The sequence below is a fragment of the Anas acuta genome, chromosome 8 (assembly GCF_963932015.1).
Source record: "Anas acuta chromosome 8, bAnaAcu1.1, whole genome shotgun sequence".
Taxonomy (NCBI): Eukaryota; Metazoa; Chordata; class Aves; order Anseriformes; family Anatidae; genus Anas; species Anas acuta.
In genome coordinates this window covers 10,104,429-10,122,244 of record NC_088986.1, presented here as the reverse complement: position 1 = coordinate 10,122,244, position 17,816 = coordinate 10,104,429, and the positions used below count along the sequence as shown (strand labels likewise).

At 41.8% G+C, this 17,816-nt stretch overlaps 1 protein-coding gene across 4 annotated transcripts in view; it reads right to left on the bottom strand.

Annotated features, from left to right (window-relative positions):
* The window catches only part of TESK2 (testis associated actin remodelling kinase 2), a 76,066-nt gene that overhangs the window by 18,761 nt on the left and 39,489 nt on the right, over window positions 1-17,816 (bottom strand). For 2 of the 4 annotated variants that reach the window (XM_068691399.1, XM_068691401.1), the window contains one exon: window positions 4,684-4,830. The exons of 1 other annotated variant lie outside the window; for it this stretch is intronic. In XM_068691399.1, coding sequence (XP_068547500.1) covers window positions 4,684-4,830 — 147 coding nt within the window. Of the gene's footprint in view, window positions 1-4,683; window positions 4,831-6,099; window positions 6,233-17,816 lie in introns of those variants that run through there. One more of the 4 variants, XM_068691402.1, reaches the window with a different exon arrangement.

The following is a 17,816-nucleotide window of genomic DNA, read 5'->3' as shown; positions in this document are numbered from 1 at the left end:
GTGCATCAGTTCAGTAATTAGTTTAATTGCTGGAATTTGGCACAGAGACACGGGAGTTCAATTTCCTCTCTAGCATAAAGGACAGCTTCAAAATCTGCCAGTGAGACGAAATGTCAAGCAGCTTTACAACACGGGCTTTAAGAAAACTTGTCTGACTTACTAGTGCACTGTTTGTATAAGCTGCAAGGCAATAAAACACGAAGACCTTCTCAAGCTTTCTCCTTGGACCTCTACATAAAGAGGGATATTCTTTCCTTTGGCAGCTCAGACGGTCACAGAGGGCAGTATTTGACTTCAGCTGGGTTCTTGATGTTTTCTCCCCCCCAAAACGGGGACCCCATCGGTCCTTCCTGAGGCAGCCTCTTAATAAAAGCAGGGAGTTCTGTACACGAGGCCTGAAGAGTTAACGGAGCTGTTTATGCAGAGACAGATGTGAAAGCACATAAAGCCCCCTTTGTGTGTTACAGCAGCTTAACATCTGCTTTGCACAGCATAATCCTGCTAAGATGAATGCAATATTCTACTCTCCCTTTTACACAAACAAAACCGAAAATAGACTGAAAAGTTTCAGAGTTAAAAATAAGTTGCTTAGATGAAGAAACCTCATCGTTTTGTTTTATGACACACAAGCTGGACCCCTCAGAGATCTTACTGCACTCTAGAAAAGAGACATACTCCTGATGTACTCCTGATGTGTCATTTGCAATCCTCTGATGACTGTTACTGAATTAAAATACTTAAATGCATCATCTGTGTTTAAAGAGCCATGTCTTAGCAGAAACACCACTGACAATTTAATGTGCAACAGGAAGTTTACAATACTGTACGTGTTTTTATAACTAAAACCAGTAAGTTTAAGGGACAGGCTCCATTTTGGTCTCAAAGTACCACTAAAAGTTTAGTGTTAACATTAGAAATAAACTGTAACAGCTTTTTTTTTTTTTTTCAGTGCAAACCCTCCTGTGCTGTGCAAAATATCCAGGCGAGAGCTCAGGCTAGCACAAAGGGGACTTACAGAAGCAGCAGCAAGTAGAAGACTGGTCAGACAAAGGTTCTGTTCATTGCTTGGGGTTTGTTCTGTTTTGAACACTAAAACAGCACACAAGGTAGGGAGTGAGGGGATGTCACTTCCAAGCCTGAAGGCAGTGAGTTTACCTTACATAACGTAGCCCACAGTGACTGCTTACACGTGTGATTCTGTAACTGAGCCTACTCATCTCTCCATTGAAGAAGGGCAAGGCATTACACATTTACTGTGAAGTGAAAGCCTATGTTGGCAGGAATACACACACACACACGTATATTGGCCTAGAGATCAGAATTCCTCCATAGATTTTATCATCAACAGAGCTTACTTAAAGCTACTCACCACCTACTACTGATTGTAGGACCTCGTTTTCAATCGCACCCAATTCTGGAAAACCAAAAGTCACACACCTACCACCTGCAGGCTGGGAAGAACCAATCCATCCACCCTGACTCCCTGACAGACCCAAGTTGGGCTGTTGCTGCCACTCAGGGCAGACCAAGCTGATCAGCTACAGGAGCCAGTGCCCAGACCCCGAGGGCAGAGCTGCTCACAACCCCACAACACGGGTGAATGCCAGCTGCCCGGCCAGCCCTCTCCTCCAGCAAGCTCTCCTGCTGTGACAGCGGGGCAGCAGGAAGGGCACAAGTGTGGTGTCAGGCCTGACATGCCCTGGGGGCTGCCACATCGACCATACTGACCTACATCTGCTGCTCGTCACCGTTCTCTGCCTCTGGCTTTCTGCAGTAACAACATCGCTCTGCTACCATCCACGTGGTGCCATGAGGCAGGGAGAGATCATCCTGCCATATACTAATTGTCCAAAACAATTTTCAATCCTAGATTGACGGAGGACGTTTTTTTTTCCTTCAAGCCTTTATGCATCCAGCACACGTACACATACATTGACACTCCTGCAGAGAAAGTCTCAGTTTATAGTTCAGTCAAGGCAGGGAAGTTTCTAGAAAAATACCTTCCTCTTCATCCCAGCCAACTCAGCATCTGTCCTGACTTTGTCTAAATCCTTGTCTTCACCCTCATGTGATTAATGAAGTCCTCACATCAGTTCCTAAAGCTCACCAAAGAAGCACAGTACAGAATACTACTGAATCTACCCTTATCCAGTCCAGATCACAAGCTGTCCCCCAGGGACTAAGCCTCCCAAATCTTCCTTCACCTTGCTCAAACGTTGACGATTTACTGGTAAGAATGGAAGGCAACTCATCCCCCCATCAGCAGTACAAACCTGGTAAATACAAAATACATTTCCACTAGTAAAATTCACAAGTACCCTGGTGCTTAAAATCTGGTGTTTCATCTACTTCACCTCCTAAGAAGAAAACAGGCATACATCACTTCAATAAATAAAAAAATAAAACTGAGGATCTGGAAGACATTACAGTACCACCAGCTACCAGGAATGCAGCTGGTGACAAACTTTTATCCACACACACACACTACCTTTAGTGTGAAGACCCACCCAACACAGCATAACCACTTGTAAATTCTTGCTGCTGGTGGCGGTGTTAAATGGGGATTGTCTAATTTATTTATTTATTTTTAAAAATAACCCTTACTACTTCCTGTGGCCACTGATGTGCTTGCTGGTACACTGAAACCATGCACCCCCCCCTGCATTTTCTAAACAATGGCTTACACCAATTTAGCAATAGATAACATTGAAGCGTTGTTAGGGCAGCTCCAGAGAATGATACGTAATCATGCAAAGCTCTGAATAAAGGCATTCACACTCAGGAAATGTATTTTCATAGGACTGGCCACCACAGCATGTGTTTATGGTAAATACTGCAGGTAATCTCCTTAGTTACTTTGGTTCTTCCCAGTAACTCTACTTCCCCACTCTTAAATGCGCTAAAATTCATCGTGAACTGAAAAAAAAAAAAAAAGAGGGGGAACAGTAAATTATCTTTTCAGTTATTTTTATGCACTTATCTGCACACTCCAAGGTGACCTAAATGGAGCTTTCCGAGCCTATCACAAACTGACATGCCTTCAAGTCTGGGCATTTGTCTTAAGTTTGATGCTCTTGAATTCAGCACCTTTCATTTGAAAAGCCATCCAAAGAAATATTTTATGACTTAGATACTTGTTTCACCTACCCATTGAATATTTTTTCCCTTGGCTAAATGCATGTCCTTCATCTGTTTAACGATACATTGAGATAATTTCCCCCAAAAAAAGCGGATGGAAGACTAGTAGTCACTTGGATTTTCAAACACGCTGTACTGAGTTTTTATTTATAAAACAGTTTCTAATCTTAAAAAAAAGAAATGGCTCCCCTTAGGTTAAGATAATGTTTATTCTGGACGCTTTTGGCTGAAGTGACATTAATAAAACCTTCCTAAGACAGTTTTGGGGTATTTTCATGTTACAAGTCCTGAGTAAACTTAAATAGGGTCATTAGCAGACAGGACAGCAAAGCAATCATCACAGGCTGCAATGGATGGCAGGATCCAGTGTGAATACTGGGGCAATTTGTTCACAGAGCTCTATGAAACTAGAAGCAGTCAACACTTGCAGCTGAGTTTGAATTAGCTAGCTCCTTCAGCCCAGTAAATGCATACAAGCTGTCATCAAAGCAGTTCAGACCAATCTAAGTCCATTGAAAACTCTGCCACTGAAATGCCATTCTGGGGGATAGTTAATAAATTCATCAATAGGTGACAGACAATGTCAGCAGTCATAAACAATACAGGTACCTTGCCTGTACGCTGAAGCAATGGAAAAGTCTTAGTTTGTGATGTGATCATGAAAACAAGCAGGAGCAAAAAAGCTCAACAGATTACTAGGAACTCATTAAATATTTTTAAGATTAAACTTCAGAAAAATGAAAGCTTCATTTCAACATTAGTGCTTGAGCAACAAATCAGGGCAGTTTGAATTTTCATCGCATGGAATTTAATTTGTATGATATAATGGAGTTACATTGCTGAATTAGTCTATTCAAGAACTGGAATTCCACACCAGCCCACCAGAGATTCTAATAGTTCTTTTTCAATTCTTTCCCTTCCCAAACAAGATTCCTTCATTCCAGTCTCAGTATAGATTCCTTCTTTCCTAAAGAACTTTTTCTCTTTTTCAATCCTTTTAAGACCTCCGAAAAAACTTAGGTAAATTGGTTTGGCCTTACTGAGCATAGAAATGGAAGAAATATAAAACAGTACTGTGAATTAGTAAAGAACAGCCACTCTTCCTGTTGAAGGAAGATTTGTGAAACGTACTAGGAATCAAAACAAAAATAAGATTTTAAAGTGCATCTCCTCAACTTGGGATCTTTGTATGATTGTCCTGTTTCAAATATTCAGTTGTTATGCTAAATTATCCAGGGATTGTAATAGATTACTGAACCATAATTCAGAACAAAACACTCTGCAGCTGGTTTCTGAGAAAGCCTAACCTGAACTCATTTAAGGAATGCCCTTCCTTCAGGATAATTATTTCTTTAGTTCCCATACAAACTATCAGCATGTTTTGAGAAAGATTTTAAACCTATAAACTATATTTGAATTTGTTTCTCACAGTGTCTTAGATCACACTTTATATAACAGTGCTTCTCTGCTGGAAGGAGAAGAAAGAACTAAACAATCAGTTATAGAACCTTCATTTAAAAGTTCCCTTCATTTTATAGACGGTACCTTTGATGTAAGGTCTCGATGAAAAATGCCTTTATAGTGAAGATAACTGATTCCCATAGCAATGTCATAAGCCAATTTCACCCTCACTGTCCAGGGCAAATGCTGGTTACTGTCTAATAGCTGCTCCAGGTTACCATAGTTGATGTACTGAAAAGACAAAACATTTGTAATTGATTAATTTCAGATATAATCAGGAATGTAAGATTCATCATTATACAAGCATCTTCAGCTCAACTATACATGTACACTAAAAAGTTTTTCTTTTCCCTTAAGGCTACGCAGGCAGGAAGTTTGCAGACCACGAGAGGCTGAGAACATCTCCCTTCCCCACCTCTACCAATATATTCATGTTAAAGATGCATGCAACAGCTACCACTGCATCAACTAATAATACTTAAATGCTGGTATTGAAATAGACCCTTCAGAAACACCTACAACATAATATCACCCTCTCATTTCAGTGTGAGGAACATAAATGAAAAAAAGATGAAGAGCTGGCTCTCGGGCACAACAAAACAAGGAGAGGGCTAAGTATCCAAATGTAGGTCGTGGAGCCTGATCAAGTTCCCAGATATCAATTCCCTAAACTGAATCAGCAGCAAAGAAAAACATCACAATATGTTACTGTAAGTTATGCTTTTTTATTGCTGTGTCTACAAGCCCTAATCAGCAACCTGATTCCCACTGCGTTCGGTACTACATCAAATGGAAGCCCTCAGGAGAAGGAACATGCACTAACTCTACGATAAATGCTGTAAGAGACTGTGAAACAAATCATCAGCCAAACAGTGCTAAGTAATGTAATCCTGGGTTAAGACAGCAGCTCCACTCCTTCTCAAATAATCGTTAAAGCAGCAGTGGACTTGTGCTTCGTGTATAGATCCCTTATGCCACAATAACTTCTGTGCTGTGTCTGAGCAGCTTCTGGTTTCGCTCCCTTGTTAGCCACAAAGCAGAGAGACTAGGTCAGGCCAGAAGGGAAAGCTGGCAGCAATGCAGTCAGTTCTCTCAAGAAAATCCAAGTGAAGCAGACAGGATAATTGCCTCCCAAGGCTGGTCCAAGCACAGAGCACTGAGGCTGGCTGCACCAGCTGCGCTCCTCTGTCACAGAGGGTTCTCCAACACTCCCTTATGAGGCTCTGCATGTGCCACCATCATCTTGTTAAAGCTGCAACTGTAAATGCAGCCCGTTGTTTCTGAGACATTGAATTCAGCTGTATTTTGTTGGACTTCTTTGTGCCTCAGATGCAGAAGGCACACAGGAACCACACTCCGTGCAGCCTGGATGCAGCTGAGCTCCCCAGACCACGCTAGGCAGGAAAGGGCACACGGAGGCTCAGCCTCTGCTGGTGTGTGGGTCAGCACCTCCCGCACTGCCCTCAGCTACACCCCACATCCTCTGGGAACCAGGCTCACCCGTGAGCTGCACATCTCACTGGTAACCCAGGACACAACCTCTCTCATCCTCCTCTTGCAGAAGCTCTGCCGAATCCTTTCCCAGCCCTTGCTGGACAAGCTGGGCAGCACACACTGAGTGCGTGGAGACAGGGGGCAAAAGGCATCCTCTCCCTCCGCATTTTTCTCCTCCTAGATAGGAACCTTTGCCCTGATCACAGTGCTGTGCGTCTACCTTTCGCCCTTGAGCAACCACCCAGGCAAAGGGCAAGTAGAAGACATACTTCCTCACATTCAAATGTTCATCAGAGGCAGCTGACAGCTCCAGCCTGGGCCAGATTTTCAAGCAGATACAACTACCTTCTTATATCAAAGGAGGCAATCTCATAAAGGGGTCTGGGTCTAGGAAACACTTCAATATTTAGCAATTTCAGCTTCTTGCTACCACTTCAAGACACTGTTTCACATCTTTTGTATTAGACTAACAGCAGAAGAAAGGGTGCAAGGAAAGCTCTTGAATTCTAGACAACCTGACCAATATTTTGAAATGTCCTGTCCTTAAGTAACATAACTTCTTTTTTTTAATCAAAACTAATATCTTTTGTGCTAAAGTAGAGATAATTGCTCAGAAATTTGTGCTCAGTGCATATCATTTTGCAAATAAAATGCCTTCTTGGCCCCTCTCCGCAATCAAAGCAAACAAGACTTCACACACTAACGATAACATCAAATGTTTGGCACAGCTTTACCCAGTTTGGGAGATGGCATTGATTGCATGAATACACTGGAACCAAGAAATCCCAGGCCGGCTCAAGCCAGGGACCCAAAACAACCTGGCCCTCGTGCTGCGAGGTCGTGTGTCAGGAGAGCAGAGCAGATCTGGAACAGGCCACCCAGGGCTATGCAATCACCATCCGTGGAGATTTTCAAGATTCAACTAGACACAGCCGCAGCCAACCTGACCTGGGGCTGGAAATAATGCTGCTTTGAGCTTTTCCAACTTTGATCTTTCTCAGTGCTTTTACTTGAAGCCCTAAGGGAGCCAGATGACCTTACAGTACTCAAGAAAAAACATTGCTTAATATAAATTTTTAAAAATTTGGTTTTAAATCATAAAATGCTAGTACACTTAAGGAAAATAATAGAGAATAAGAGATCTCTACATTAATTTCATATTAATCATTGGCTTTCCTTTGAAGGGTGCAAGTGATACTTCTCAGGCAGTTATGCTCCAACCAAAACAATATTGACCAACTTGGAACAAAAGCCCTAAAAACACCTCGCTCAGTACCCCCAGTTCTGAAGTGATGTTTCCTGACCACCTCAGACCATTTCACCTCTCTGGGCAGTAACAAGCCGTACATTTAACGCTGCCATACTCAAATTCATCAGCGAGAGAATCCGAGGGTGAAGGGGATCACTGACCTGGCTTTTTGTTTTGGTTAGGGCTATAAAATACCACAACAAGTGCTCCAGAAGTTCTAATAAATAAAACAAGCACCCCATAAGAGCACTGAAATACATACTAGATATGACAACGATAGCTACCTGCTATTTTGACTATTCTTATGCTCTCCTTTTCAATTAAGTAAGCCTCCTGATTCAATCCATTGCTCCCGTATTAGTTAAGTACATCTAATATCTATTCCCCCAGTACTTTTCCAGGCAAATTAGCTTGCAAGGTCATTCACCCGTCTTAACCGCAAGGACTGCATTCTAGCACAGGCTGGGTAAAAACAACAGATACACAGAGGATACAGATGCACGAGCTGCAGAAGTCAGCTCCAAACCTGATTCTAGCACAGACACAACCCAGCAGTTTCTGACAGGAGGCCCTCAGATCTCATTTACTGAGAGCTCCAGTTGGGGCTCTAATTTCTTCTACGATGCATAGCAGGCTAATCAAGCAAACAGCCAATCTACGATTTTCCTATAGGCAGCATGTAAGGCTTGTTGATCTCAGATGGTAGCTGGCCAGCAGGTAACCTTTGCGTGCAGAGTCCTGAATTGTCCTTAAGGCAAGTGCCACCCAGAGGTCAGTGTGTCCCCGGTGTCACAGAAGTAACCCAATTCCTCCGATCATTTGGGCTGGTAATGCACACAGCCTGCCTGATAGCTGGTTTTATTCAGAGCCCTTCAACAATGCCTTTTCGGTGGGGACACAAAATTGGAAAGATTATTTTCTATTTGCCAGTGCAACAGAAAGAAAAATGCTTGTTCTCAATCTCTTAATAGTACAAACAGCTCTGTGTGGTAAGAATATCCTAAAGGATAGTAAGGGCACCTCTCCCTTAGAGAATACTGGATTCTCTTTTGTCCCTGAGACATTTCAGGGCTGGTACTTTCAGACAAAACCCAGTAAGGTTACAGCACACACACCATCTCACAGCATTGTTCTGCTACAACAACGGGCATTGCGTAAGCACACAAGCAATTGGAGGAGAGATCTGATCAGCCTACAAGAATGAAAGCAAAGGACGCTTCGTGTCATAGAGAGACCTCACAGCTAAATGGCACAGTGTTCAGACCTTCTCAGACTCTGTATTATCAAGTTGCAGTGACACAGCCACCCATTATTCCCACTGCTAGCTTTTTGTCATGCAACAGGAGACAGACCAACAGTCAGGTTATTTGGTTGCCAGAGTCTAAAAGTAACCACTCCAGGTTATTTTTGTATTTACTAGAGCTTTGCGTAGCAGATTCAACTACAGTTTAAAAGACTGTGGCATTGTAGCTCACAAAAACACTCTGTCTTCAAGATTATCCGTGGTATGAGCTATGTGCTTTCGTTGCTAGAATGGAAGTTCAGCAAAGCTGTGCGTTACATCTCTCCCAAACCTTATGAGGAAAGAGGCCAGTAGCATCTCTGAAGGACAAGTTACCCAGATGCTCAGCCAAGCATGGGTGCTTTCTAGATCAGACAGCTTTGTAGAGGCTTCAGGTATCACCACTTAACTCAGGAAAAGGCAAAAGCAGCGGTATAACCTTTTCCCATACAACTGTCATTGGAAACATTTTCACCTAGGGATAGGATAATAGGACTGCTTCCTTGCAAACACTTGCAGTCATGTTATAAGACTCAAGCATGAGAAGGGGAATTAAATTCAAAATGTAATGGTACTTGCACATGGCATTACATGTTTAACTTCAAGAGATTAATATTGAACCTTCAGCTTTCAGCCTTCAAAATAAAGTCTTGAACACACTAATAGGACAACTAGAAGCTTGCAAAGACATCACATCCACATTATTCCAGCAGTTGGAGCTCAAAACCAAAGACTCCAAACATCACCAAGTCTGAGGTGGAAGAAGGAAGTGAGCTGAAAAGAGTTTTCAACACTATTTTGAAAACTAATGCTGTTTTAGGTCTAGTGTAGGTCACCAGATACTGCACAGGAAAGACAGAAAAAGTTGGCCTACTATTTACTCTGCTTAAATGTCAATGCCTTCTGTTTAAAAAGCAACAAATAACCACAAGACACCCCTCTACGGTGGCCCAAATGTTGACAAAGGCAATGCAGTAAGTGGTTAAGTAGGAGAGGAGAATGCATTTAAGATGACAAACCAAACGAGGTTAAGCAAAGAATGAGTTCTGGGGAACTGAACACTGCAAGACAAATACTGAGACAGAGGACGAATATGGTGGAGAAGCTCAGTGAAGAAAGCAGGCAGAGAAGCAGGAATAAAGAGAAACTAGAGTCGTGTGACACCTTCAGCATGGAGGGGAGAGAAGGAGGGAGATGTCAGAGCAAAGGCCAGACTGCACAGGGTGACTGCAGAGAGTCTCCAAAAGGAGACCAGCAAGCAAAATAACAACAAGCAAACATGTCCTTCTGCCCCAGCTGCCACGATCAGCTACAGGGGGAGGCCTGGAAATTTCCTAATTTCCCCCCATCTGGTCTCATCAGCTTCAACTGTACGAAACTGGAACCAGAACAGTGTCGGTATGTTCAGGACTAACGTATGAGATACAAGTTGGTACACTGAGACTGCTAACCAGATTAAATTTAATTGGTTTTGAAGTCTGTTCACACACCTCTGCTTAGGAAGCGGCCAGTTTAAAGGTCTACAAAACCACCTCAGCCAACCACCTCTGAGCAGTAACCTTCCGTTTCCACTGAACACCTAACACAGTGATGGCACCTAACAAAATAAATGTTAAAGCAGAACAAGTTGGATGTTTAATTTGGGTTGTATTCTTGGACAGCAGGTGAACTGATATTGCCTGGGAAAATAACACCATACGGACACAGTCAGAACATGCAGGTGAAGCGAGCACATTGCAGAACAAAGCTCAAAACTCTTTAATGAGAGACCAGAAGGTCTCAAGTGGCTAGGCAGAACGGCCTGATTAAAATAATAGAAAAACACAGTTCTTCTTCCAAAGGGCACTTTTCTTTCCCACTCCTCAGTTGCTGAAAACTGAAGGGAAAAAGAGCCTGTAGCCTAAAGTAAATCTCTCTTCTGCTTTCCAACCCATGCATATTTTGACTAAAGAACTAAATTGCTTTTTCTTTAAAAGTGTTAACTGTTGCAGGATAAAAATACGCTTGCTTTAAGAGGTGTCAGCTATTCTTCAGAGAGAGGGCAAGCTTCTTCATGAAGTTGCCACCACACGGTTACCACCAGAGCTCGGGCCCAGAAGCCACGAAGCGCAGCAGGCCTCACCCCACGTCCCAGGCTGCAGTGACGGATCCATTGTTGCCTCCTTCTGAAAAGGCTTGTACAGGCACAGCTCGTTTTATAGGGCAACCAAGAATTAACACGCACCACTCGGGAAGGAGCATTCACAAAACCCATCTGTGGCATTACGAACGTTTAAGTGCTGGCAGGAAAACAAACATGGCAAGCTCTGTCCTCCTTTATTCTCTGCTCTGTCCAGCAGCTCTTATGGTCAGCAAGCACAATTTATCCCTTTCTGTCATTCCTTTCAATCAAAGTTGAACACTCGTTTGCTTGCCTGCTTCTAGAAACAGATTGTTGCGAGACTTCAACTGCAGGCACATCGCAGCAAGGCACTACTCAACCCATACTAACAAAGTCAGGTTTATGGGCATTTGCTTACTCATACCCAGGTTTGAAACACTTCAGGAACTAAATGTATTTTGTTGGAACCGGAAAACACTCCCACTATATCTATGCAAACCGACCTTGATAACCACTTTTTCCTGCAATTATATTAATAGGAAAAACAGAAAGCAGAGAAGGCCTACCGCAGAACGGCACATTTGTCAGCTGAAGTCACACCACTCGGATCCTAAGCACAGGCTGGTTTCAATGCAAATGACAATCTGTGATACGGCGAGCTAGCAACGGCATAAATTATCACACAGGCACAGAAGAGAAAGTACCTTGCTGCTGACACCGGCAAGAGAAACGGCATCTCGACAGTAACACTTGTGTTCAAGAGCAGAAAGCTCGCCCCATATCAAACACGCTATGCACTCGGTTCTGCCTGGAAACATGTTGCAACCCCTGACAAGAAGCCTCTTACTTAAATAAGATTTTTCTCACCTTCCCCACAAAGATACGAGCAGCATCAGCCCATGGAATATATGCCTGCAGAATTCCAGATAAATAACCTGTTTGCTTTATGTAAGTCTGTAAAAATAGCTCCAAGGAGCTACTGACTCCAAGTTACTGTACACAACAACCCCTCACGGTGCAAACTTTGTTTGAATTCTGCCCAAAAATACTGTTTTTGAGCTGTTTCAGAGTGCTTTTCCCAGCCTCAACACTCCAGCTGTGCCACAATGAGCGCCCTCCAATGTAAACAGACACTTCATTGGGAATTACAAAATGCATCAGGATCCCCTATAAACAGTGCTGTGCAAAGGCAAATCTTAAAAACTTTCTCATACAACCCTATTTTGAATGGTCCCAATCACTGACAACTGAAGCGCAATGAAGGAAGTGAAATTACAACACACTTGTTAATTCAAGAGTATGCTTCCTGGGGTCCAGGGTGAGAGAGAAAGGAAAGGAAGAGAAAGCACTAGAAACTGAACTTACTAAAAATATATACAAGGGAAAAAAATCCCAGGCAAAAGGTTAAAGAGCCAGCATCCCAATATTTAATTGAACTTCATATCTTTATATGCACATGTAACAAGAAAATCTAGTCCTCAAGACAATATTCAGTTCTCCTCCCCCATAATAAGAGTGAGAATATGCAAGCTTTATGAATTAACCTAAACATATTTCCAAGATACCAGAAAGTAACAATACAGGAATGGCAGGATTTGCAGGTAAGGAATGCTTTTTTTTTTTTTATTATTTTTTTGCTCGAGACAATGGTAAATGGACCAGTAGGTTTAAAATTAGTGTTAAAACACCAATACAAAAAAAAAAAAACACACAACACCCCACACACACAACTACAGGGAAGGGAAGAGAGAAAGGGAAAGAGACAATGCAGCTTGCTGTCTCCAGTTTAATATTTATCTGCCTCTTATATTACTTTCTCCTATCCCCAAAACATTCTAAGGAAGAGGAAGAGGTTACCACCAGCAGGATATTTAGCAAGCCTTCCTCAGAACACAGAATATTTAGAGGCATCTATCTCAAAATAATAAATAAAAAAAGGTTCATCATGCACTGTTACAGGCTCAGAAGTGACAAAACAAGTCAATCATCCTCCTGGGAGTGTAAAAAAAACAACTTGAAGCCTGCATTGCTGAAAACGAGAGTTTAACCATGAGCTCTTAACCTCATACACAGGCATTTAAGAAAATGACTGGAATTCAAAAGCTTGCACGTTCGCAAGTTCTCACTGAAACAACCGGTTGCTCATCACTTCTGATCTAGCCACCTGCACGCATAAATACAGACCGGGTACCTAAAGTTAGATTTATATTTTCAAAGTCTTGGCTTCTGTCTTTAAACGAGGATTTCTTTAGGGTTTCTGATTATAGTACTTGTACTTCTGAACTTCTGAGATCCACCCTTCTGTCTTTGGTGAGCCAGAACTGCAAAAAGGACTGGCATTCTCTGGAGAGCTGTCCCCAGTGTGCTTAGCTTACCTGGCCACCACCAACCCAAGCAGGTTTTTCCTTTAACCCATCTGCCTGCAAGCACTTCATGAGGCAGAGCTTGTAAGGCCAGCTTGTGTCCTCCAGAAGCCAATGTTTTTATCAGCTTTATTTTCTGCAGCCGAGATTTTTAGAATCAATTCCACCCTTCTGTAAAGCAAGGACCCACCTGAACGTCTGCTACTTACTATTCTAATTCTGCATGTCTATATGGTAAGAAATGAATCCTTGAAAGATGCATCTTGGGGAACTGGTCTAACCACAGCTGCAGGAAAACACACAAATTCATTAACTAAAGCTTCCTCCAGCCAAAAATTCATGAACTAAATCTTCCTCCTGTTCTCAGGAGCAGTACTGCGACCAGGTACATCTGCATTTAGTTTCCAGTCAAACTGCAGCTGCACCACAGCAGACTGCAGTCCACAGGACTACCTTGGGATAAGCAACCCAAAAATTAAGGTGAAAATCCTCTGTTGGTTAGTATTTTTCTGGAAACTCTAGGTCTTTGATCACTGAAAGCCAACCGCCTTGTCTGGCTGCATTCATGAAAAAAGTAAATAACTATTGGATGCAGGAAAAAAAAAAAAAAGGAAACAGCAAACTTAAATAAAGTCCTTTACATGTATTTCAAGAACCTGACTTAGGACATTTAAACACTCAAAATTGCCAAACTATAGATCAAACAGGCTTAGCTGAAACTCCTGCAGAGGCCTGTTACAATTCTGCTGGAGAAAGAATGAAACGGTCAGGCACACCACGCATGCCACAACATCAGGGTACACAAGTATGAAGTGGAGATGGAATTTAAGGCAGAACACTACATTTCCTGCCTCCTATCACTGAAAGCCAGGCCCCCTCGTGTGATTTTAAATGGACTTTATTGGTATGTGCAGAACATCAAGCTGTGTTTGGGGCTGAACTCTTTTTTTTCCCTTCTAATTCACAAAAATATTCGGTTCCCAAGGAAAATAATATAAACAAAGTAAAGAATATGTACTTTGTCTTCTGTGAAATAACTTCGCAGTCTCAGAGGGTTTTTTGTGTTACAAAATAATTCATGGACTCAAAGTTAGTGCATAAGGTTTAAGCAGTGTGATATTTTCCAAATACCAGCACTACCCTCCCTTGTCTACAAACTTTAACATCTTACTTCGAGCAGTCTAGTAATTAATTTACTTATTTCATATACCACATTCAGATTTAATTTTGCATCCACTGGCACATGCAGAGGAGCTGGGATTGCTTTTCACTTTTATCAGTAGAGTTTTTTCTTCTTTTTCATGCAACCTTTCCAAAAAATATAGTTGAAGCAGACACCCGTCCCCCCCCCGGAAGCAGCATCGTTGGTCAATCTACCATCCTCCAGTTAATACTGCATAAGGTTACGGTTGCTTATAGAGCTACCCATACTTCTTGACGAGGATCAATGGCACAGGAATGGGTCTCTTCAATTCTGCAAGCTGGGAAGTGTCAGATACATTAAGCCTTTCACATGTGAATCTCTCAAGTTGAAGAGAGACACACTGTACTCCTCTTAACAGGATGAATCCATGGGAAAAAGGAGCCAGCTTTGAACATGAAACAATATGATGCCTTGCACAGCACAGGGAATGAGGTAGAGCTGGTCAACAAGCATCAATCCACATTGGCTGAATGCACTCTCGGCAACTTTTTGTAAATTAAACTGAGAGCCTAAGTAAACTTTTAGAGCAAAACTGAAACTGGCAGTCTGTAGACTATACATGACTCTACATACCATGAAGACTGAAAAACTAAGACCGAATATAGCTCATGTGTCGATAAGTGTTTTTAAAATTCTGTTGTGAGCTATCAAAAGAGATGATGGGAGCTGTGCCTGCACTACAGTAAGCTCATAAAGAAACCTTAATTTGAGAAGTATTAAAAGATATACTAGAAATCATTTGCAAGCTGCATAGGAACAAGCAAAAGCACAAGGTCTACATAGTCCTGGACAAAGCTATTGAAATAACAGATTTTATTTACGTACATACAAGTACCTAACAGTCAGATTTAGATTTTTTTTTTCCTTAAGTTACTGTGACCAAAAAAGTTAACGATACTTTGATAGAAGAAATCTGAAGCACATCCCAAGGCTTCGGACTTTAAAAATGTAGGGTCTTTAAAGTTTCAAAAAGATATTGCTAGAGACTTGGTTTGCCATGCTATAAACACATTCATCTCAGAACATAAACAGCAACTTCCTAACTTTTTGGCTGTAAGAGAGGTCCCCATTACCTACGTCTGTTTCCTTTCAGCAAGGCAGCTGCTGAATGACAAAAGTGATGCCTTCAGTTCTTCCTAACTTAGCTGTGGTGTCCACACACAAAGAAGTAGAAAGCACAGTCAGTGGACCCGTCTTTCTGTACACATTGTGTTTCTGGTGGCTTTTTTAACTGAGGAAGATTGAGCCCATATTCACAGGCCATACATACTGGCTATACAGGCCATAACCAGTATGCAGGCACATAGTAACAGAGATTTTGCACCTTTTAGGTTCACTTGAACTCTCCCCAAAGTGCAAAGTAAAATACTCCAGTTCTGTATTTTTAAAAATAGATGATAGTAAATGAACAAGATATTTCAAGGCACCTATGAGTTTGCAGCATTTTTTCTTCAGTGAGATAACGAGTGCTGTTTCTCAAGAACAGAAACCTAAAGCACCATGCAGACAGAACAGTCCTAACAGACGTTGTGTGATGCAGGCAATCTATTTCTGTGCTGGAAAAAAAAAAAGTTGCAACAAAAAGGAATGATTTCTCACCTTATATATTACAGACTAGCCTCGTCTTCCTAACACTAGAGTTATTTCCTGATCTGCTTTAACCTCTGCTTGTGCTGCCGTGACCCTTACTCTTCTCCTCAGGTTCTACAGTGAACTTCCCATAGAGTCCCCAGTCATTAGAGGAGAATACAACTACTTCTGTATCAGACAAGGTTACCATTACTTTTCTCTACAGGTCAAATCCCCGAGGCCCAGATGAATGGTTTTCTCTTGACCTCGAAGCTGGCATACACAAGGCCTGACTCTTAATGACTCCTGTAGGGGAAAAGCTAATGAACCCAAACAACCAAATTAACAGAGGAAATAACACAGATGTGCGCTGACTGCACTTCAAGTCCTACACCAAAAGGAGCAAAAAAATCAAGGAAATAATATCCAAAGGTTCTCTAGTTTTACAGCATATAACCATTCCTGTCATTAGAGCATACCTTCCTGGAATTGAATACATTTAGTTCTGATACCAAATCCAGGAGGGGTATAAAGTAACCGGAGTTTAACAGAGGACCTGATGCCTCTGAAATTCTTTCTGTTAAGGCTAAGTTTACATGTCTGGTACTTGGGTTTTATAATGCAAAGGCCCAGATTGCCTCTGCACGGTGCATTTTTGAGCACTGGCCTCATTACAACTCCACTGTAACAACTCATCTTCCCATTCACACAGGAAAGGCTGTAAAATGAAGCTGTAACTATAATGAATGCTACAAAAAGAATCTGAACTAAGGACAAAAAGAAAAAGGCATGTAAGCGGAGATTTATTACAGTATTAATCCACAGGTCACACTATTCATTGGTTGAGAGATCATAAGGATCAATTTAATCTGCAGAATTTCACACATACTTAGAGTTCTTACAAAGTTTAAACAACTGACCTTCTGCAGCATCTGAGACCTAGGAGGCTTTTAATGCCAGCTGCTGGCTGCTGAAAGTCAGCTGGAAGATACCCTTTGGCATCACAGCATGTTAATCCTTTTTACAAAAAAAGGAAATTTTGAAGTAAATCCCACCTTTTTACACTATTCTGTATCAAGATTCATTTCTCCAAAAACAAAGGCTCTTAGAAGTAACAGGTATACTCTCAAAGCTCTCCAAGAGAAAGCCTCACGGTTGCTCACTTCATTCCTCCAGAAAGTCACCGCAGTTGCCGGTCCATGCAACCATGAAGTAACACGACACAGTGCCTGAAATGTCCAATACACTCAAGATGTTTTATGTATGCATGAGGCCAAACTAGACCAGAGCTAGAGACCAAATCTGAGGAGAGAGAGGACCAGAACACCTCTATAGCTTCCCTGCCTCCTGCTTTTTTCACTCACCCTCTTGAGTTTTCTTTTTTCAATACTACCGTCAGAAGTAGCAGGTGCCTTGACATTAAGGAAAATTTCAATAAGCATGGGTAGCTAATAAAAAACACAAGATATTAAGGGATACAAGGTGATCCAGAGCCTTTTAGCAGTATGGATTGGCTGTGCAGTCTCTTCAGTGCTGAGACCGAGTACCACATGTGAAGTAACAGAATTCTTCCATTATTTGCAAAGAACGCATGCCAGCAGATTCCTCTCTCAAATAGTTTGGGCAGCTACTAAAAATAACTTTACGGACTACATGCAAAAATATATTTAGAGCTCTATTTATTCTGCCTTGCTGTATGATGTTATTATTGTTTTCCAACAGCATTAAGAGTATTTTATTTTCTGTTATTTTTTTTTTTCTTATTGCCACCTTTAACACACCTTTCACCTTCTCTTCAGTTATCTCAAAGCCCGGGCTAACCAACTGATCACTGCAGCTATTCCCTTGTTTGAGGGACAACCACCAGAGCCTTCTTACCAATAATAAGAGCTGGAAAAGAGGCGATACCTAAACAGGCAGCAACTCCTGTGCAGTACAGAATATTTGCAGAATGA